The following is a 23,457-nucleotide window of genomic DNA, read 5'->3' as shown; positions in this document are numbered from 1 at the left end:
CTGCCAGCCACAGTGTAAACGTGCTCAGAGAAGGAGAGTGAAGAGACGGGTCGGAGAGCATGAGGGCTGAATGTAATTAAGGGAGTAGAGAGAGAGAGGGGCAAGAGGGGGTAAGAGCAGGGAGTAAGAGAGGAAGTTAAGAGAAGGGAAAGGGAGCAAGTTAAGAGATTAAGAGAGGAGCGGGCAAGAGAAGGGAATAAAAGAAGAGCTTAAGAGAAGGTAAGTTAAGAGAGAGTAAGAGACAGTAAGTTAAGAGGGTCGGAGCGGGTAAGAGAGGGTGAGTTAAGAGATTAAGAGAGTGAAGTTCTTGTTACAATACATTATATCTTTTTCTATGGTGAATATTCTAATTCCTAGTGACCAACCAGTATACAACACACATTCTATACAATTTACATATAGACTATAAAAACTACTACATTACCATACAGTGTTACATTTTAAACTCTAAAAGCTACTTTTCAAATTCTTCTCTTGCTGCTTGACCTTTGGATTCACTATCAGCAGAAGGGTATTGTTTCATCAACAGGGATTCTCCTTCAGCTGGCTAGGCTATTGTTCTTTGGTTATATAGTAACTAACAGTATCCTATACCTCAAAGCTAGTTTTCTATTCTATTTCAATCCTAGGTTTCATATTTTCAGAATATTTTGCTAAACAATCATTCATAAGGTTCCCCTGTTTCATCTTCCCCAACAGACATGTGTCTGTTAAATGCCATTGCTTAAAAAGCTTGATTTTAAAAAATGAAATACTGTATATTTAGATTTTTGGACAAGCAGTAAATGATGTGACTGATAAGGCTAGAGATTTACTACCACTGTTAAATACAAATCTACACATCCCAAACACAATAAAAATACCACTGCATGTAAGAGGGAAGTGTGGCATGAAACGAGTGTTCTAGAGGTAAATATTTGTTTCTTTTCAACAAAATGACTACCCCAAGACATGAATACTGAAATTAAAAATAGCAAATATATAATAATTTAGGTCTGTGATTGAAACCATCAGTTAAACTATACACTGCATTGCACATTCTATTACAGAGAATGTTTCTGCACCATAGTAATTTCTCACAGGTAGAGAATACTCCATGAATATAGATACACACAAATGATATAACTTTGTACAGGCAAATTCTAGACCAAAACACTATTTAAACAAGTACAGATAATAGTATTCATGCAAATTTACAGGTTTATATCAAAAGACTTATCCTAAATAAACACCAAGAAACTAATTTATATTGTTCCTACTTGTATTTGTCCTCTAGCAGCTGCTGAAATTGCAAAAGCATAGCCAAACCTAACCTTCTACGTCTCTCAGTCTACCCCACTTAGAGCAGAAATAGAGAAAGCAGTTCTTACAAAGAAAAGAAAAATTGAGACAAAGTCCTTTTTTTGAAGTTAAAAAAAATACCAAGGTGAACCACTAAAAAATCTCCAAATTCTTAATATTTATTTGATCATTATATACTACAATTCATTCTCAAGCCAATTGTTGAAATTACTTATCCTCCCTAAATAAGGAAAGCTTATTATTCCAAAATGCAACATTTTAAATAAGTGCAGAGAATGGTTATCTTTTAAAAATAAATAAATTTATTATAAAATAAACATTTCCCATTTTACCTATGCACTGCTGCAGAAGAAAGAAATATGCTGTGTGTATCCTGATATATGTTTTTAGGAAATATAATAAGTGGCTGGAAAATAAAGTACAATGGAAGAGAACTGTCATGATTTTTTATATTTCTTTACATTCAGAGAATGTATATACATACATACCCTTGAACACATTCTGAGCTGCACCGGTTGCTGCTGTTGATGTGGCGTTGGCTGCAGCAGTTTGTACAGATTTGTTGGACAGCACTCCTGTTGCAAACTCCTGCTGTGCTTTCTCAAAAATAGCACCAGTAGTGCTGTAGAGACCATGCACCTAGGGAGGTGGAAAAGCAGTAAAAAAGCATGCTGAAACTTCCATTTCTTGGTAGAGTAATAGCAGTCTCAAACATGAAGTAGAGCTGTGTGGTGGAAAAATCTGGTTTGTTCATCTGTTCGGGAGGATCCAAAAATGAATATACAGATTTTCCCCCCCATACAAATTCTACAACTTCTGATTGCCCTGCTGTGCATGCAGTTTGACTGTAGGATGCCTGTACCTGTTTCCAAGTTTACCTGTGTGCTATCTACTGTCTGAAACAACACATTTAAATACACAAATAGGCTGTATCCTTAGCATAATATGTGCTAAGGGTGCATGTTAAAAGCAATGGCAGAAAACAAAAAGAAAACATATTTTTGAATCTACTGTGTCAGTAACATTCTAGTGAAGATTTTTATATATTAAAGTTTTAGAAATCTTAATTTTACTGATTGACACGGTTGTAAGTACCTATTAAGCTATGAATGAACATTTTTCTTGGTTTCTGCTAGGAGAGTTAATTTTCTTCTCTAGTAGCTGCTACAGTGTTGTGTTTAGGATTCAGTATGAGAATAATGCTGATAACACACTGATGTTTTGATTGTTGCTGAGCAGTGCTTGCCCTGAGTCAAGCACTTTTCAACATCTCATGCTCTGCCAGGGAGGAGATGCACAAGAAGCTGGGAGGGAGCATAGCCGGGACAGGTGACCTGAACTGGTCAAAGGGATATTCCATACCATAGAACATATGCCCAGTATATAGACTGGGGGGATGTAAGGCCCCAAAAATCCTTGCTCAATGAAACTTTTAAAAGGGCTTGCAGTTGTTAATGTACTCTGAGTTAGAGGCATGGGAGAAATACTAAGATGCTCTCAAGAGGTCAAAACAAAAAAAAAAGAACTTTACTGGCAACTGCAGAAAATCAAAGAACCTTGGGAAAAGGTTTAGAGCACCATTCAATCAATATGAAATACTTCCCAAAGCATTAACTTTGCCCATTCAACTTAGCAAACTCCAAGCCCGTTTAAGTTACTCAAAAATTCTGAGAAGAGGAAATTAGAAGAAGAAAGAAAGAGAGAGATCAGGGGAATGATCTGCTCAGCCTGGTGGCAGAGCTGAAAGTAGAAAGGCTAAGAAGTATTAGGGACTCTGAGGAGGAGATTGACTAGTGGAGCTGTACTCATTTATCCCTTAAACAAATGCACCCACTGTCCACATCACAAGAAGCAAAGGATCCCCTACCCTCCCACCACCAGGCAGAAGGAAGGGACCTTGGTGATGGAGGGGCGTAGAAATGGATTTCTGTCAGGCAAATCCCCTCCCACTCACCTTCCCAGGTGCCCTTATGCAATAAGTATGAGGCTCTGCAACTTGAGGACCAGGGAAATGAAAATGTGAATGAAGGTTCTTCCAGGTTGGAGGGGTCACCTAGGGCAGAGCAGCCTACCCCCTGCATCACAAACACCTCAGTTAAGAAATGAAGGGTAGGTGTCATTGATGAATCCCTTCTGAGAGGAACAGGGGTATGGATATGCCAACTGGACCCAACCCATAGGGAAGTGTGCTGCCTCCCTGGGGCCAAGGTAAGGGACATCACTAAGAAATTTCCCAGCTTGGTATGGCCCACTATTGGCTTTCCAGGTGGTCATCAATGAAGACCAACAAGAAATCTGTGGACAATCAAGGGGGACCTCAGGGCCTTGGGATGACTGGTTGAGAGATCTGGAGCACAAGTTGTGTTCTCTTCTGTCCTGCCAGTTGCAGGGAATGATGGGGCAAGAAACAGGAAGATAATTCCGATGAATACCTGTCTTTGAGACTGGTGTTACCAGCAGAAATTTGAGGGTTTTGATCATGGATCGGTTTACATGACCCTGAGCCTGCTGAGAACAGATGGGGTCAACCTGTGTCAAAGGGGAAAAAGAATCTTGGCTCAGCAGTGAGCAGGGCTACTTGAGAGAGCTTTAAATTAGATTGGAAGAGGGACATGGATAAAACCAGACTCGATAGAGATAAGACTGGGGGTGGCACACCACTGCTTGAGGGACAGTGTGCTAGCAAGATCCTTCGGTCTGCCATATCAGTGGAGGCAGGGGAAGAAGATCTATACAGCAGCAAGTATGCAGGGATTATTGATGTTAGAAATCCCAGAAGCACCTGTGAATGGTCATGCAGGAATTAGGGCTTCTCCATGCAAAAAAGGCATCAGTGTGATTAGCCCAACTGAGGTGCATCTACACCAATGCACACAGCACAGGAAACAAACAGGAGGAACTGGAAGCCATTGTGCAGCAGGAAAACTATGGCATAGTTGCCATCACGGACACATGATGGGATGACAGACAGCTGGAGTGCTGCAATGAATGGCTATAAAAACTTCAGAAGGAAGAGGCAAGGAAGGTGGGGTGTCGTTCTAATTGGGAACTGCAGGAAGAACGACACGGACTCTCAAGGGAGTCAGAACAGGAGAGAATCTCTAGTTTATTGCTACAGCCATGTTATATAGACTAGTTCGTGGAAAGTACAGAAAGGAAACTCTTATTGGTTAGTAAAGTGCTACATTACCCTCATTGGTCAGTGGGGTTCACCACCCCCTGACTTTCTCCTGCAAGGAAAACACGGGAACAGACAAACAGCACCTGCAGGCTGTTTTCTGTCTTTGAGGATTGTTTTGAATCCTCCCATGAAATTCCCAGGCTAGCTTCTCAGGCAGGTCTGGCAGGCCATGGGGCCTGCAGCTTGCTCTAAAGCTAGCCTCCACAGTGGGGTAGCCCTGTATATTAGGGAATGTGGACATGATTTCTAAACCTGAGAGAATTTCAAGCTCTCAGGGACTGACTGGCCCCAAGGGAAAGTCTTTGGAACCTTTTCTCGCTCAAGGATTATTTGTATAAATAAGGAATTACTTTCCCAAAACAAGACACAGATGTTCCGAGAGTGTTTTCTCTCTTGTCCCACCAATCGGATGAGGGAGGTGTTGTTCCTTCTACCAATCAGGATGACCTGACCGGAACAGCTTATAAATAGGGTTCTAAAAGCCCGCAATAAAGGCTTTTTTTCGCCTCACGAAAAGCGGCTGCTGTGTGTGTGATTTCTGGGAACCCTCACAATACTTCGTGTCCTCTAGTGACAAGGGAGTGTTTTGATTGTCTAGATTTTAATGACAGTGATGATAGGGTTGAGTGTTTATGGGCAAGAATTAGGGGGAAGGACAACAGGGTGGATATCCTGGTGGGAGTTTGTTATAGACCCCTCAAACAGAATGAAGACACAGATGTAATATTCTGTAAGCAGCTAGGAGAATTTTCACAATTGTTAGTTCTTGTTCTCATGGGGGACTTAAACTTTCCATATGTCTGCTGGAAATACAATACAGCAAAGAGGAAACAGTCCAGGACGCTCCTGGAGTGTGTGGAAAAGAACCTCCTTACACAGCTGGTAAGGGAGCCAAACAGGAAAGAAGCCCTGCTGGACCTGCTGTTTTTGAACAGAGAAAGACTGGTTGGTGATGTGATGGTTGGAGGCTGTCTTGGTCATAGTGATCAAAAAAATGACAGTTTTCAGTTCTCAGAGAAGTAAGGAGGGGGGTGTGGTAGTTCGACATTTAGGAAAAGTAATAAGAACCACCCACAGAAGTGATTTCTTTGAGAGAAGCTGCTAAGAATTTCTTCTGTGCTTGAGATAGGCCAATAGCTGGTCAGTTCTGAGAACTGACAGCATTTTGCACCATTGAAAATTAGGTCCACCTCTGTGAATACCACCTTTATAAAAACCCAAGCTTGGGAACTTGTCTCTCTCTTTCCGGCTTTGAAAGGTAGGAGAGCCCTGCTGAGGCACTGGCCACTCCCGGGAAGCCCTCCAGGTCCCATTCCAGCAGGGTGGCCGAACCCCTTCCCAGGGGGGCCCCCAGCCACAGGCGGGGCCGGGCCATAGCTGCTGACACTTGCAGACGGTTCCAGGCCCGAGGACCATCAGCTCCCTCCCAGAAGCTGCTGGGCTAAGAGAGGCACCAGCCCGGCCTGAAATCCGACACCGTGGCTGTCGTGGCCTAGGCAAGATTTAACCCTTTCACTACACCAATGAGACCTGCAGACCTGGTTTTTCCCCCCAAGGAGAGAAAAGGATAATTGACATGTAGAAAGACAACATGAAACATCAAGGTCAGTAAAAGAAGGAGTCAAGCCTCAGATGGAAAGAGAATGAGGAGATGCTCTAATAGGCTGAAATATTCTTTTGGTAGGGCCATGGAGATAGACAATAATGGTCTGAAAATAACTCCTTTAATTCATGAAAGACTATTGGGGGAATGAGCTGTAGATCTGACAGAGGTATCCATTGATGAAGCCAAGCAGATGGTGGAGTAACTGTGATCCCATGAGATGCTTGAACAGAGAGAGGAGAGCTGATGAAAACCCTTTGCCCCAGGGAGAGAAGAAGAAAACCTGTTCCCAGAGATGATCACAGAGACAGATGGAAAGAACCTTTGCCTTTGAATAACTCATCCTTAAAATAATATCCCTTGAGTTCATGGCCCATGGACACACATCTAGGAGGGCTGTGAAAATGGGAGGAAGGCACAGTGGCAGAATTTGCCCAGGCAGCTGCTATTCGTAGAAATGAAAAGCCACAAGAAAACTGTTTCTTGTGGAGAAGTCTCTGTCATTGTTGGACACAAAATAAAGAGCGTGGATTCAATGCAACAGGCAGAGAGTGGATCATCAGAAGAGCTTATTTCCAAACTTTTCAGCTTCTTTATAGGGTGTTACAATACAGGTTTAACATGATTGGTAAATGGAACAACACCTCTCTTGTCCCATTGGTGGAACAAGAGAAAAACACACTTATCACAGCTGTACAATATTGTTTTGAGAACTATAAATTATTTACAAAAATAGTCCTTGAGCGAGAGATGTTCTCAAGAGACTTTCTCTTGGGAACAGATCAGCCACTGACAGGCTGGAAACTCTCAGGCTCAGCAAAGTCCACAAGTCTCTATCGCATGACGAGAGAAAACTCCTCTCCCTATGAAGACTGATGAAAACACTATTGTATAGTTGGTACTGTTTTAATATCCCAGGTTTTGTCTCTACGTTGTCAATTGGGAAAAGTTTGGAAAGGTGTTCTGGAGGTTTTATTCTGATGCTCCTTATTCTTGTAGTCCTGTTAATAAAGTTTCTTTATACCTTTTAAGCCTGTTTCGCCCTTCTCCTAATCCATATCTCACAGCATGAAATGAGTAAGTACCCTGGTGATTTTAGCTAGTGCTAAAACCCACCACATTATTTGGTGCATTGGCTGGGAAACTCAAATTGGCGAATCTAAACCACTACAGGGGGTCAGGAAAACTGCCACCTTGGACTTCCAGAGGACAGCCTTTGGCCTGTTTAGGAGACTGATTGAGAGAGTCCCTTGAGAGGCAGTCCTGAAAGGCAAAGGAGTCCAGGAAGATTGGATGTGCTTTAAGGAGGAAAATAAGTGCAGGAACAGGTCATCCCCATATGCCAAAAGATAAACTGGCAGGGAAGAAGACCGGCCTGGCTGAACAGAGAGCTTTGGCTGGAAATCAGGAAAAAAGAGTTTACCACCTCTGGAAAAAGGGGCAGACATATTGGGAGAACTATAAAGATGTGAAAATTAGAAGGTCCAAAGCCCAGCTAGAACTTAATGTGGCCACTGCTGTAAAAGACAACAAAAAGTGTTTCTACAAATACACCAGCAACAAAAGAAGGGCTAAGGAGAGTCTCCATCCGTTGTTTAATGTGATGGGAAACAGTGACAAAGAATGAGGAAAGGTTTGAGGTACTTAAATGTCTTCTTTGCCTCAGTCTCCAATAACAAGACCAGTTGTCCTCAGGGTATGCTGCCCCCTGAGCTGGAAGACAGAGATGGTGCAAAATGAAGCCCCCATAATCCAGGAGGGAATGGTCAGCAACTTGCTATGCCACTTAGACCTGCACAAGCCCATGGGACCTGATGAGATCCACCCAAGGTTACTGAGAAAGCTGATGAAAGAGCTCACCAAGTCCTTTTCAATCATTTACCAGCAGTCCTGGTCAACTGAAGAGGTCACAGGTGACTGGAAGTGAGCAAATGTGATGCCCATCCTAAAGATGGGTCAGAAGGAGGATCCAGCATGTTACAGGCCTGTCAACCTGATCTTGGTGCCAGGGAAAGTCATGGAACAGATCATCCTGAGTCCCATCATGAGACAAGTGCAAGACAGCCAGGGGATCAGGCCCAGCCAGCATGGGTTTAGGAAAGGAAGTTCCTGCTTGACAAACCAGACCTCCTTCTACAACAAGGCAACCCACTTAGTGAATGACAGAAAGGCTGTGGATGTCATCTACCTAGACTTCAGTAAAGCTTTTGACGCTGTTTCTCACAGCATTCTCCCTGGAGAAACTGATTTCCTGTGGTGCAGATGGTTGCACTCTTCACTGAGTAAAAAACTGTCTGGATGGCCAGGCCCAGAGTGGTGGTGAATGGAGTTACATTCAGCTGGTGGCTGGTCATGAGTGGTGTTCCCTGGGGCTCAGTATTGGGGCCAGTCCTGTTTAATATTTTTATTGATAATCTGGATGAGGGGACTGAGTGCACCCTAAGCAAGTTTTCAGATGACACCAAGTTGGGTGGGAGTGTTGATCTGCTGGAGGGTAGGAAGTGTCTACAGAGGGATCTAGATAGGCTGGATTGATGGGCTGAGGCCAAATATATGAGACTCAACAAGGCCAAGCATTAGATCCTGCACTTGGGTCCACAACAACCCCCTGCAGCCCTGCAGGCTTGGGGAAAAGCGGCTGGAAAGCTGCACAGCAGAAAAGGCCCTGGGGCCACTGGTTGGCAGCCAGCTGAACATGAGCCCAGGTGGCCAAGGAGGCCAACAGCATCCTGGCTTGTATCAAAAACAGTGTGGGAAGCAGGAGCAGGGAAACAATCATCCCCCTGTACTTGGCACTGTTGAGGCCATACCTTGAATCCTGTGTTCAGTTTTGGGCCCCTCAATACAAGAAAGACACTGAGATGCTGGAGTGTGTCCAGAGAAGGGTAATGTAGCTGGCGAAGGGGCTGGAGCACAAGTCTTATGAGTAGCATCTGAGGGGGCTGGGGGTGTTTGGTCTGGAGAAAAGGAGGCTTAGGGAAGACCTTATTGCTCTCTACAACTACCTGAAATGAGGCTGTAGCAAGGTGGAAGTTGATCTCTTCTCTCAAGTAACAAGGGATAAGACAAGAGGAAATGGCCTCAAGTTGTAGCAGGAGAGGTTTAGATTAGATATTAGGAAAAATTTCTTCATGGAAAGGGTTGTAAAGCATTGAAAAAAGCTGCCCAGGCAAGTGGTAGTCACTAGCCCTGAAAGTGTTCAAAAAACGTGGATACTTGAGGACATGGTTTAGTGGTGAACATGGTGGTGGTGCTGGGTTGATGGTTGGACTTGATGATCTTAGAGGTCTTTTCCAACTTTAATGATTCTATGATTTTATAAGCGTAGTAGGAAACTTTATGTAACTTTTTTTTGTTATAAATGTGTAAGACACGGCCCAAAGATTCTCTCATCTGTCTCACAACCATCTCAAAAATAGAGACTAAGTCCCTGAATATCACAAGGGACTTGGTATGGGGGTTCAGTCCTAGCTGAGGTGGATGTTTGCTAAGTGGTTGTTTGCAGGTGGTTGCACAGTACACTGCCCTTGCTCCTGCTAGTGAGCAAAGGCTTGCAAGATGTGGTTTGCTCTGTACCATACACCCGCCCCCTTCACAATGGAATTCATCACAATGATCATCAATCTCTGTTTTTTGCCCTGTGCCCCTCACTTTCTAAAAGACTATTAAATTACACCCCAAACTTGTGGACTCTAACTTTGAAACAGAGAGCCTGTAGAAATTACAGGCCGCATAGCTCCTCAGTCTTGCCTGAGAAAGTAGTCTGGGAAAAACATGAGAAAGAATTAAAACAATCCTCAGGAACAGAAAACAACCTTGCAGGTGTTGTTTTCTATCCCTTGTTTTTTTTGCAGGAGAAAGTCAGGGGGGTGGTGAGCCCCACTGACCAATGATGGTGATGTAGTCGTTTACTAACCAATAAGAGTTTCCTTTCTGTACTTTCCACGTATCGGTCTATAAAGAGACCTGAAGCAATAAACTAGAAAAAATTCTCCTGTCCGACTCCATGAGAGTCTGTGTCGTCTCTTCCCAGCCGTTCCTAATAGAGCGACACAAACTTACCTTCCTTTGAGATCTCCCCAACGGACAGAAGACTCTGCATCGATGGACGGCTGGGGGACTTTAACATTGGTAGCTATAATCCCCTTATTGTCTTTTTCTTATGCTTTGCTTTCTCCTCTTTTCCCTCTATCGCATACTAGTTCTGATGAGCACTCAATAAAGTGTGTTTTGCTGTTTAAGCCCCTGGTTTGCTGATAATCTTTTGTACTCTAAGATCGAATAAAAGAACCACATCATGAATCCCACCTTGTGGATCGTGACAAAATGTCACCAGATCATATATGAGTATACATGTTTTTTGAAAAGAATGAAAATAATCCAGATTTATGTGGTAGAAATAGTGTAAAAAAAAATTCTCACCATACATATTTCTCATTTGTTTCTTTGTCCTATACCTGAGTATTTATGCAAAAAACAAACGAGGAGAAAGGAACTTTCTACCTTACTGTAAATAGGCCAGTAGAGTTTGGGTATACAAAGACCTTTAAGTGGAACTGTAACTGCAGTTGAATTATTAGAATTACCAGCACAGCAGCAGCAGAATTATCAGTTACATTTAATTGAAACAACATAAAAATCTTACTAGCACATTATTCTCTAAACTTAGACCTTCTGGATGGAAATTCACAAAAAGGAACTGAGGGAGAACAGCATCTTTGAGGTTTCATGCTATGCATTCATTAATTGACAGCAAAATCTTAAAATAATCCAAGCAGAGATAAAAATGCTTTTCCAAGGTGCTAGGCATCTCACTCTTCTATTGATTTTAATGGGAAATTATTTTTACAAGAGCTGAAACTTAGTAATCATTTGAACCATGCTTCAATCAGCCTGATAAATCACCACAGATTTGAAAATTGCAACCTTGCATCTACAGGTCCTACACCTTAGTGTCCAGTGCATTCACCTACCCTTTCACTGTGGGTTCACCTCCTAGCTTCTCTTATTCAAAGCTATCCTTCCCCATTTTAGTTTGCAGAAATAAGTGCACTGTAAAAACAGCATTTCATAACTCCATGACAGTATAAGCAAAAAAGTACTACTGAAGTATGGTTGTTAAAAGGTAAGGGACAGCCACATGCCCAAGAATATAATTTAATCCCCATTACTTTGTAAGAGAGTACCTCTCAAGCAGGAAAGCAAATTCCAGAACATAGAAAACAGAAGAGAGAATAAGTAACTTACCTTTTTAATCATAACTAATGAAATAGCTGCAGATGCTGTGAAAAGTGCAGCTATGATTGTCATCATAATGCCAACAGGGATGCTCTTAATAAGACTAGTGAGAGACAAAATCCACCCACTGAAGGAAAAAGATGAACTTGACTAGCACAGCACATGAACCATTCAACCATAGTTATCCACATCAAAGAAAGTTTTATAACATCCTGGTTCTGATTAACTGAATATTTGTTAAGAAAAGCTCATGAAAATTATATATGAGCATATTTCTGTTTGATAAGCTTTAACAGCTTAGTTGCCATTTTTCCCAATGCATGCAGTGAGACTATAAGGAAAATTTTAGCAAGATGATCATCCTTCAGGACAGCTGTGAAGAAATTAAGAGACATTAGAATTGCTCATCATTTTTGTTTTTTTTTTTTTTTGTTCATACTGTCATTTCAGAATAATTTAAGACTACATGACTTTTTGGAAGAGAAAACATCCTTAAAAAGATAGCTTCTAACTTCTTAAAAAAGAAAACAAAAATATGGCACACACACAGAGCTCTTATATGGGAAAATTAATTTTGTTGTAACCACACAGTGATGCTTTCTCAACTGTGATTAATATTTTTTTTTAAGTAGATAGTGTCAGATTAATTAAGAGAACAGATTGCTATATCAGTATTACTTCAAATATTTCCCCTTTCTTTAAATTTGAAACATCAACATAAACTTGAAGTCACAAAGAGCAAGTTGCCCTAATAAAAATAGCACATTAAGATAGAAAAGATTCTTTCACCAAAAAGAGCAAAAAATCTATGTAAACCCAAACAACCTTAAAACTTCCTTCTATTTGTTTCAAATTGCTTTGATATCCCCTATGTTCAACTGGACTCTAGCACAGAACTCCAAAATCAAAACTGCAATTATCATCTGATGATGATCAGGCTATTTTTCATACCACTTCCCCAAGTATCCTTAAAAGTACACGTCATACTTGGAGAGTTCATTCTCTAGAATCACTTTTTTACTTTGTTCATGTCAATCAAGGTACCTATGAAAAAGCAAAACAGTAGCTTTGAGAGCAAAAATAATAAACCAGGATTTTCCCTTATACTCCAGTTCTAAAGCAATGATGTTTATTTCTGCCTTAAGTACATTTGGAGGTTAGCAGAAAACCACTGATACACAGAAATGTCATTACCCAGGTACATTATTGCCAGTTATAGCTCTCCATGTTATCAGCTGGCTACTACAACCATGCTTTTTGTTAATTCAAGTTCGTTCTTTTGTTTTGTTTTTTTCCAAGAAGGGTGAGTGATTCCCAATAGCTTTTCTTTGCAAAATCTTAATATTAGACCTTGAAGCTTCAAATAAAGCTATATCTACATTAAAAGTTCAAGTAAAAGCTTATACATTTATAAGCATCAACATGAAAAATCAACTATTACCGAATAAAAAGCTGACTTGGACAAATGAGCTTTTCAAATCATATCAAAGATATAGCACTATATTCACCCAAATACATTGTTGATTAATTCTTCCAATTTTAGCAATAAATTTTATTAGTAAGTATATTAATATCATTAGAAATAACAAATTATACAAAATAATATTCAAACAGTAAATTATTACAGCCTAAATTATTATCATTTTTTCTAAGTTTTGCTTATTTCTTTATCCTAAATATGGAGCAAATAAGTTCTCCACACACCACTAAAAGAGGAGAGGTAATATATAAAAGAGCAGTATAAAGTGGCTGAGCTGGTTTTGGCTGGGGTAGAATTCATTTTCTACCCAGTGGCTGGTATGGGACTGTGTTTTGGATTTGTGCTGAACACTATGTTGATAATATAGAGATGTCTTTGTTATTGCTGAGCAAGGCTTGCACAGAGCCAAGGACTTTGCTGCTTTTCATACTGCCAAGCTATCGAGGAGGCTGGGGATGTGTGGGAGGAGACACAGCTGGGACAGATGACTCCAACTGACCAAAGGGATATTCTAGACCATGTGACATCATGCTCAGTATATGAAGTGGGGGGAAGAAGGAGGAAGGGAAGTTTGGAGAGATGGCATTTGTCTTCCCAAGTAACCATTATGTGTGATGGGGCCCTGCTCTCCTGGAGATGGCTGAATACCTGCCTGTCCATGGGAAGCAGTACATTAATTCCTTGGTTTGTTTTGCTTGTGTGTGTGGCTTTTGCTTTGCCTGATAAACTGTCTTTATCTCAACCTAGGAGTTTTATAGCTTTTACCCTTCTGATACTCTCCCTGATCCCACTGGTGGGGGAGTGAGCAAGCAGCTGTGGGGGCCTTGAGGGCTGGCTGGGGTTAAACCATGACAGTGGCGTACATTGAAAGACAAAATTTTGACCAGTCTAATAACAGAAGTATCTCACACTCTTGGGATATGTTTCACATACTTTTTCTAGCTAAGAACACTCCAAAAATGCTTTCTTGAGTGCTAAATGTAAGAATTCCAATGAACAGAAGATTATTTTTTCTTTTAAAAACATGGACTGGTTTGCAGTTGCTATATCAAATATGAGTGTTTGTCTTACAGACAGTACAATGCTAAAGAAAACAGAATACTCACCAGTTTCCCCATTTTTGAAATCCTGCAGCTTGAAGTACATGAACAGCAAAGTGACAGATATATACAAAGAAGAACACAAAGAACCTGAATGAATTGTCACTCCTGAAAAGGGAGGGGTGGGGGGAATTAAAGCAGACAGGAAATTTATTACTTTTTACAAATATTGTAATAGCAATCTAAATTTTTTTCTACATTAACTAAAGGAAAAGTGCTTTTATATTTTATTGATGGTGAGTTGAAATACCAGTAATTCTGTGGTTTTGTAGAGTGTTTATTTATAAGAGATGTTGCTACTTCTTTAATATAGTACTTTTACCATTTGCATCTCTCACAGATGTGAGAATAACAACAACATACTATTCCTTAGTGTTCCATTCAGCACACAGCAGGGCCTCTTAGACTAAACATACAAATTGTGCTACAATGCATAAAGAACAGAAGTCCACTCTACTTTTATACTGAAGTTCACAGTGCTATGTGTCGACGTGCCTCAGGGGAGACAGAGTTACATTGTCCCACCCCAAACCCCTTGTGAAGGACGGCCCAGGTGTTCTGATTGGGTTTGAGTCCCTGGGGGGTTTCTCCCTTGCTGTGTTTCTACTGGTCCCTGACCCTGAACTCCACCCTCAAAAGTTCTGTCCCTCAAAAACCCCTGTTCGGCCTCTGTTCGTTGCTCTCTGTTCTGGACCTGAGTTTGTTCCCATGCTGAATAAATGGTTTCATGAACTGGGACCCCGGCTCGTTGGTGTTCCATGCTGGTCCCCAGAATCCTGCTGCTTCTCTGGACGAGATCCTGAAGTTGCGGACTGCAACAGTGCTATCATGATGGGAAGAAAATATTTTACTTTTAAGAAGCAATAAATACTAATATGGAATTACTGAAATACAATGTGAATCAGAATACTGAAGCAGTTGCTGTTTAAAAACAAAATATACAAGATATGTTTGCTGTTTAAATTACTAAAATGTTAGCCTGACAAAAAGCCTGTAAAAAATCCCCAAATATAAACATACAGGCAGAATCTCAAATACCTCAGTGTATTACTATGAAAAATAATGACTGCATGATATGCTTTCTACCAATTTCTAAAGGAACTAAAGATTACTTAAGTGACTGAACAAGAATTTGCCAGTAATAGGTATTTCTGCAGAAGGGATTTTTTTATTTTCTGTTTATTCAACAAGTTCGCCCTATTTCAGCTGAACAGATGATTGAAAATTAAATATGCAAGTAGTAATTTTCGTTTTCCAAACAATAAATATTCACTAAGAAATGCTAAGGATTTACTAAATCTAAAACCCTGAAAAATAACATGACACTGAACTCCACCAAATCAGGAATAATAATTTCACATAAAAAAACGCTACTAAGAGAGAACATGCAATATTTATGATGAAAATGAAATACTATAATTTTAAAATACTGGCAACTCTCTGTATTTTTAATTTATCTCATTTTGTACCCACATTGTAACCAAAGTCATCAACAAAAGTTAGACTAGTAAATTAAAAATACTCTTCTCATTTTTTAAACTTAAGACTGTAAGAATTTAGTGTACAAGCAAATGCAAGTTAGACTATATGATTACTCAAAGATGTGTAAGTACAGCAATATCTTCTTGGCTAGCAAAAAGAAACATCTTTTAGTCTAAAGGTTATGCTCAACTGCAATTTATGGCTATCAGTCTATCTCTAAAAAAATTAGTGCATTTAAACTGAGAACATCACGATTCATTTCAACCTGAAAAAGAAATTTAAAAAAAAATACTCCAAGAGTATGGGGAATTTAGAATCTCTACATGCTGATTTTCACCAAAAAAAAAAAAAAAGTTAAATTTTGAATTCAAACTAACCATTCTATTTTTCAAGACTAAGAAACCACCTGTCAAGCTTGTAGTTCTTCAAAATCCAGACTGCTAAAAAACTAGGAAAAATACTGGAATTTAATCAATACATACCTGATCTACTCATTTTTAAGAATATCTGCCTACTTCAATTACAGATACTACAGGTCACTTAGCAAGATAAGATTTTTTAAGTCTAGAGTTTTATGAAGTTCATTCAGGAAGCCAAATATTAAATACACCCTTAACTATTAACCTGCCCATGAAGGGATACAGATTTAATGAGAATTTTCCTTAAAACTTATCAGGGCAATACAAGATTAAATATTTCCTACAAATACTATGGCAATGGCAGAAACTATAAATAGAATCAAACAGAATATTTTCAGTTGGGAGAGACCTACAATGATCATCCAGTCCAACTGCCTGACCACTTCAGGGCTGACCAAAAGTTAAAGCATGTTATTAAGGGCATTGTCCAAATGCCTCTTGAACACTGACAGGCTTGGGGCGTCGACCACCTCTCTAGGAAGCCTGTTCCAGTGTCTCACCACCCTCTCAGTAAAGAAATGCTTCCTACTGTCAAGTCTCAACCTACCCTGCCTCAGCTTTGAACCACTCCCATGCATCCTGTCACTGGATCCCAGGGAGAAGAGCTCAGCACCTCCGTCTCCACTTCCCCCCCATGAAGCTGTAGAGAGCCATGAGGTCACCCCTCAGATTCCTTTTTTCCAAACTAGACAAACCCAGTGTCCTCAGCTGCTCCTCACAGGACATTCCTTCCAGCCCTTTCACCAGCTTGGTTCCCCTTCTCTGGATGCATTCAAGGACTTCCACATCCTTAAGTTGTGGGGCCCACAACTGCACACAGTACTCAAGGTGAGGCCACACCAGCACTGAATACAGCAGGATCATCGCCTCTTTTGACCAACTGGTTTTAGTGTTTGATGCCCCCCAGGATAGGGTTTATCCTCTTGGCTTCCAGGGCTCACTGCTGCCTTATATTGAGCCTGCTTGCTGACCAGCACTTCCAGATCGTTTTCTGCAGGGCTGCTTTCCAGACACTCCTCTCCCAATCTATATTTATGCCCAGCATGACTGTCACAGGTACAGGATCTGATGCTTGGACTTGTTAAATTTCATGCCACTGATGGTTTCCCGGTGCTCCAACCTATCTAGACCCCTCTGCAAGGCCTATTGTCCCTCAAGAGAGCCAACAGCACCTCTCAGTTTGGTATCATCAGCAAACTTGCTAATGGTGCATTCAACTCTTGCATCCAGATCATTGATAAAAATATTGAACAGGACTGACTGGCTTTAGAATTGAACCCTGAGGAATACTGCTAGTGAATAGTCACCAGGCAGATGTAGCTCCATTCAAAACCAACCTCTGAGCTCTGCCCATCCATCAGTTCTTCACCCAGCACACCATGAACCTACTCATCCCACAGTTGGACAACTTGTCCAGAAGGATGCTGTGAGGGACAGTATCAATAGCCTTACTAAAATCGAGAAAAACTACATCCATTGCCTTCCTTTCATCCACTAGGCAAGTGACATTTATCATAGAAAGATATCAAATTAGTTAAACAGGACTTTCCCTTTGTGAAGCCACATTGACTGTGCCTGATGATTGCATTGTTCTTTAAATGCCTTTCAATAGCACCCAGTATAATCTCCATCATTTTTACAGGTACTGAGGCTAGACTAACAACACATCTGTTGTCGCTCTATTAGGAACGGCGAGAAGAATGACACAGACTCTCTCGGGAGTCGATCAGGAGAATTTCACTCAGTTTATTACTTTAGGTCTTTTTTATAGACCAATACATGAAAAGTACAGAAAAGAAACTCTTATTGGTTAGTAAACTAACACATCACCATCATTGGTCAGTGGGGTACACCACCCCTCAACCTTCTCTTGCAAGAAAACAAGGAACAGACAAACAGCACCTGCAAGGCTGTTTTCTGTCTCTGAGGATTGTTTTAATTCCTCCCTATGATTTCCCAGGCCACTTTCTCAGGCAAGACTGAGAAAGCTATGTGGCCTGCAATCTCCACAGGCACTGTGCTCTTTGTTTCAGAGTTAGCATCCATAATTCCCCCTTTTTGTTTTAAAATAAAAAAGCAGTGTTTGTAATCTCCTGCTGGGCTCTTGCAGGAAAGAGAACAAACACAGCACAAGAGGTTTCTTTCAACAGAGCTTGGAATGGACACTGATTTAGAATTTTGGCTTATGTTTTTGATGTTTAAGGATTGTTTTCTTTGCAAGGATTTGATGGTTGACTCTAATACAACTAGTTTAGTGAACTAACACACACAGCAAATAAAACATCGTTAGTCTGCTCAAACTGACAGTCTAACTTGTCAACAGGGAAATTTAAAAGAATACTAAAGTGACAAAATTCAAGAACACTCAGATCCAAACCCAGACTACTCAATTCTACTATGCAAAATCTATAAACTTTTTACAGATCAATCAACAATGCAATTCACAATGCTTTGATCCCTTTTTTTTCTTTTTTTTTTTTTTGTTGATCATTGTAGAGTTCACATGGTTGTGGTTAAAAGCTTCCCGACTCTCTGCAATCAGTGAAGTAACTAGGGAAGCTATTTGCAGTGTAGAGATGGTTGCTTCATCAGGATCAGGCTGCTGTTGTTTGTCGGGTTTTGCAGCTGTTTTGCTGAGCGGTATGAAGTTTGCATGTTCGGCGTAAAGCTGGCTCTGTTGTAAAGTTGTTGGTGTTGTTGCTCAGTGAAGCTTTTGCTCAGCTGCTGTGGTTGCCCTGGCAACAAAGTTGCAGTAGCCGGCGTGGGCAGCAGCTTCGCTTGTGGCTCCGTTTGCCGCACTGGGCTGGGCATGGAGGGAAGGAACCATGCCTGCCTCCGCCATGGTGGGCAGTGTCGCTGCCGTCAGGGGGCTGTGCAGAGGCAGTGCGGAGGCTGGAGGGGACACCTCTGATGAGGGCTGTTGCGATGGGTGTCCCAGTGAGGTTCGCGCATGCGCGGGTTCCACAGCTGGACGCGGGGGGGCTGAAAGCTGATCTCTCCTCGCCGCACTGGCGGGTCTCGCAGATGGACGCGTCCGTGCTGTCCCTTGTGGCACAGAAGAAAGGAACGCAGAGGGCACGGGGGGGCTAGAGAAAGGGCCCCCCGCGGCTGCTCGCGGTGGTGCTCGCGGCGCCGGAGAAGGCGCTGCAGAGGGTGCGGGCGGGGACGGGCGGTCTCCGTTCCCCTGCCGCCTCTCTGTTGGCGAAACTTGGGCGCCTAACTCCGCGGGTGACGGGTTCTCGGTCTCACCCCCCAGTCTCTCATGGTGTACAAAAGAGGCACCCCCGGCAGCTGAATCTTCTATCTCGGTATCACTGTCTTTAGACTGGCACTGCTCCAGCGCTTTAAAGAGCACGCCCCAGGTGGCTGCCAAGCTGCACACGCCGGTATCTCCTGCAGCTAACTCAGACCATAAGCGGTCTCCCACTGACAGCCAAATCTCGAGGTTGAAAGCATTATCAAGAATCACAGTAAAACCTTGCGCTTTTACCCACTGGAACAAAGCGCGCATAGCTTCTTCAGAAATATCGAGTCCCATGCGCGGCAAGGCGTCCTGCCACGCAGAGAAGACAAGCTGATCATTAGTTGAATTGCAGTTCTTCATTGTGAGAACCGTCTATCTTGACGGCCCGCGAATGCAATGATGCAGATGCAGTGGCTTAACCCGGGACTTTAAGCTCTGCTTCGTCAAGATAAGCTGTTCCAAGCCCGCTCACAGGCAGGGCTCCACTATCCCGTTGGTCTAAAAAACCAGCTTCCTCCAGGAGAGCCCGGGAGATTCTCACTCACCCCTCTGTGGGGGAAGCAGCTGGTTCGTTGACCGCTGGTTGCACCGAACCTCGGGGGTCACTAGATGCACATCACGTCAGCAGTCACCAGATGTCGCTCTATTAGGAACGGCTGGAAGAACGACACAGACTCTCTTGGGAGTCGAGCAGGAGAATTTCTCTCAGTTTATTGCTTCAGATCTTTTTTATAGACCGATACGTAGAAAGTACAGAAGAGAAACTCTTATTGGCTAGTAAACTAGCACATCACCATCATTGGTCAGTGGGGTACATCACCCCTCAACCTTCTTTTGCAAGAAAACAAGGAACAGACAAACAGCACCTGCAAGGCTGTTTTCTGTCTCTGAGGATTGTTTTAATTCCTCCCTATGATTTCCCAGGCCACTTTCTCAGGCAAGACTGAGAAAGCTATGTGGCCTGCAATCTCCACAGGCACTGTGCTCTCTGTTTCAGAGTTAGCATCCATAATCTGTAGCTCCCTGGGTCTTCTCTCATGCCGTTTTTGCAAATTGGAATAGCATTGCCTAGCTTCCAGTCAGTAGGGACCTCCCCAGACTCCCAAGATTTTTGGTAGATTATTGAGAGGGATCCTGCCATAACATCTCCTAGCTCCTTCAATAACCTGGATCAGAGCCCCACAGGCCCCATCAGGTCTTGCAGACTTGTGAACATTCACCTGATACAACTGGTCACTCACAATTTAATTGTTCACAAATGGAAAGTTACTGTTACCACGCTCACAGTCTTCTGACAGTATTATTAAAGAATAAGACAATAAAAGCATTTTATGCCTCTGCTTTTTTTTTTTATCCCTATTATTCAAGTGACCATCATCATCAAATAGCAGTCCAATGTTTTCTTTAGCCCTCCTCTTGTTATTTGGGTACTTAAAAAAGCCCTTCTTGTCTGACAAAACACTGCCTAGTTTCAATTCTAGCTCAGCTTTGGCATTTCATGTCCTCTTCCTCTATGAGAACCATGACTAGGTAATTTTTCTGCTAAGTCTGACCTTTTTTCCAGAGATCATACAATTTATTTTTCCTCTTGAGTTCCCTGTTCTGCTTCACTTGCTTGGCTTTTGACACTGGAATTGTCTGCTCCTGCACTTTTAAAGGTGGTTCTTAAAAACTGACCAACACTTGTGGACTCATAAGCCCTCAAAATCAGAGTACTCTGCTAGGTAGCTCCCTGAATAGCTTAGAAGTCTGTTGACCTTTTTTCTCATTACATTGAAAATTTTAAACTCAACCATTTCATGGTCACTGTGGCCAAGACAATCACCAACCATCACATCTCCCATAAGTCCTCTATTCACAAACAAGTCTAGGAGGGCATCTTTCCTGGTGGGGTCCCTGAGTCCTTTTGTTAAAAAGTTCTTTCACAAACTACAGGAATTTCCCATGCTTGTCACAGCAATATGGTATTCCCAGTTGACGACTGGGAAGTTGAAATCTCCCCATAAGGACAAGGGCTACCAATACAGAGATTTCTCCTCATTGCCTATAGAATAACTCATCACTGCCATCATCCTGGCTAGGCAATTGGTAGTAGACACCCACTACATCATCTCCTTTGTTTTCCATCTCCCTAATTCTAACCCAGAGGCTCTCAACCACATCATCCCTAACACTAAGGGCTGTACAATCAAACCTTTCCCTTACATACAATGCAACTCCACTTGACCTGCTCTGCTTATCCCTCCTGAACAGCCTGTAGCTCTCCACTCCAGCAGCCTGGTCGTGGGACTCATTCCACCAAGTCCCACTAATACCAATGATATCACAGCTCTGGGAGCTGATGCTTCCAGTTAACCTTGCTTTTTTGTCATACTATGTGAATTGATGTACAAGCATTTCAGATTCACTCCTGGACCTTCAGTGCTCTCAGGAGTTAATGGTTTTAAAATATTTTAAAGTATATTCTATGATATTCCTAACTATTCCCATCAGCATTTCAGATACAGCAATTGAATTAATGGTAATTGTTCTACTTATTTCTAATGAAATTACATTGAAAGATTATCTTAATGATAAACAAACAAATTCTGTAATGTTAATGCATTTCAACAAATGAAGTATTTTTTAAAGGATTTTAAGTCAACCTGAAGTTCTTATCTGAAAGCTCCATAACGTGGTCTGTACCAGCAGACAAAGGAACAAGGGGTAAAAAGCAAGAACCAGAGACTACTCAATCCAAAATCAACCCCTCGTGTAGCATCAATGTAAAACCAAGCGAAACATCCAAAGATATTAAGAAACAGTGTCACTGTATGGACTGTAGAAGCAAAAGCAATGAAAAATCTTAATTATTTTCATATAATAAATTATTACAATTGTTAAAGTAATACTTAAACTGTGCATTTTAAAACAAAACATAAATGTGCTGACAATAAATCAATATCCTCTCTCAGTAATGTGCTGATTTTTATAGTTTTGTAAGTTTCAGGTTAAAGTAAACATTCACAACTGAAAGTAGTGAACATGAAAATTCAAGTAATATCAGGTGTATAGCAAGGAAAAAAAACAGTCAAAATATTTTCAAACCTAAAATTATGAAATAAAGGCTTCTACAGCTGCAATAACTGCTACTTCTACAGTAATTACTGGATATATGTACTTTTTAAAACATGCTAGTTATTTATTTTATCTTACAATCAGGCAAATAAATGAGTACAGCACTGTCAGCCTTAATATTGCAATACAAAAGAAAAATTTTCCAACAAACCCTCCCCTTTTAATGAAAAACTCTTTGTCTTACATGTAATAGAGCAAAAAAATCAGCAAAGTAAAAATGCTTCTCAGTAAAACGAGATCTGTAAGAAGCTATTCTAGATCCTTTAATACATATTGAATACTCAAATATTTCTTATAATATTGGTCCTAAACATCTGCCTTTTTGGTTCTCAGCTCTTAATACTGACATTTTTGCATTGGCAGACCTTGTTACAGGTTAACTACTGAATTTCTACTAAAGAAAATGCATTGGCATTACAAGCTCACAGTTTATTTCAAATATATTTACCTCTTGGAACAAAAAAAGATATAACAGTAGTAAACAACATTACAACTACTATTTTCATGCTATCTGGCACTGTCAGGGACGGAAATGGTTTATGCCTTAAACATTGTTATGAAGTTTTGCCCATTATAGCAAAAACTGTATAAAGAAGCTACAACCACAGAAGCCTCCCTGAAGAACTTTGGACTGTAAATTAAGTCACCTAAATAAGATAAAGAGCACACACTATTGTTTAACTACCTCAATTCTAGGGAAAAAAAAAAAGGCTGAGGGAGAAGAATGCATCTACATGAAAGCAAAACACAGCAGAAATTCTTCCCTGGCTGAGTTTGGGGTGGGGGAGACCACAGCCCACAGAAGCCAGGTTTACACAGACTCCCCCCCCCCAAAATAAGGTGGGTGGAGGAGGTTTTAGGTGTAACCTCTGGTCAGAGGCAGTGAACACCCATCCTCCCCTACACAAACTGGCCCAGCTTTGGAATCCCCAACCCCACAGGACACATCCATGGGGCATTCACATGAGAGGCAGCTGAGAGGGTGTCATAATCCATCAAAGACCCCCCAAAGTGCCCCCCAGAGTAATTCCTGAAGCCTTGCAACACAGGACTGCATGTGATGCAACAAACCTGGAGTCTATTGTAAGAGACAATGGCAAACTCCCCACCCCACAGGGAGATGCCTGGGTTTTCCTACCTGGCCTGAGCATATATTAGCCCATCAGATTTTATGCTATTTGGGGGGACCTTCACCACCAAGAAGACCAGCTGGTGAGGATCAACAGAACATCATTGGGATCCACAAATGGTGGTATTTTCCTTATTCTCTCTGTCACTCTCTTTCTGTCCC

At 41.5% G+C, this 23,457-nt stretch overlaps 1 protein-coding gene across 1 annotated transcript in view; it reads right to left on the bottom strand.

The window, feature by feature from the left end:
* LOC131592114 (secretory carrier-associated membrane protein 1-like) overlaps nucleotides 1-23,457 on the bottom strand; it is an 86,906-nt gene that overhangs the window by 7,688 nt on the left and 55,761 nt on the right. Inside the window, exons 3-6 of the mRNA XM_058863391.1 lie at nucleotides 21,714-21,867; nucleotides 13,911-14,018; nucleotides 11,334-11,451; nucleotides 1,764-1,941 (exon numbers count right to left, since the gene is read on the bottom strand). Of these exons, the coding sequence (XP_058719374.1) occupies nucleotides 1,764-1,941; nucleotides 11,334-11,451; nucleotides 13,911-14,018; nucleotides 21,714-21,867 (558 nt within the window). The remainder of the gene's footprint in view (nucleotides 1-1,763; nucleotides 1,942-11,333; nucleotides 11,452-13,910; nucleotides 14,019-21,713; nucleotides 21,868-23,457) is intronic.

The sequence above is a fragment of the Poecile atricapillus genome, chromosome W, assembly GCF_030490865.1.
Source record: "Poecile atricapillus isolate bPoeAtr1 chromosome W, bPoeAtr1.hap1, whole genome shotgun sequence".
NCBI lineage: Eukaryota > Metazoa > Chordata > Aves > Passeriformes > Paridae > Poecile > Poecile atricapillus.
The sequence above is the reverse complement of the archived record's forward strand: the minus strand, read 5'-3'. Positions and strand labels throughout refer to the sequence as shown.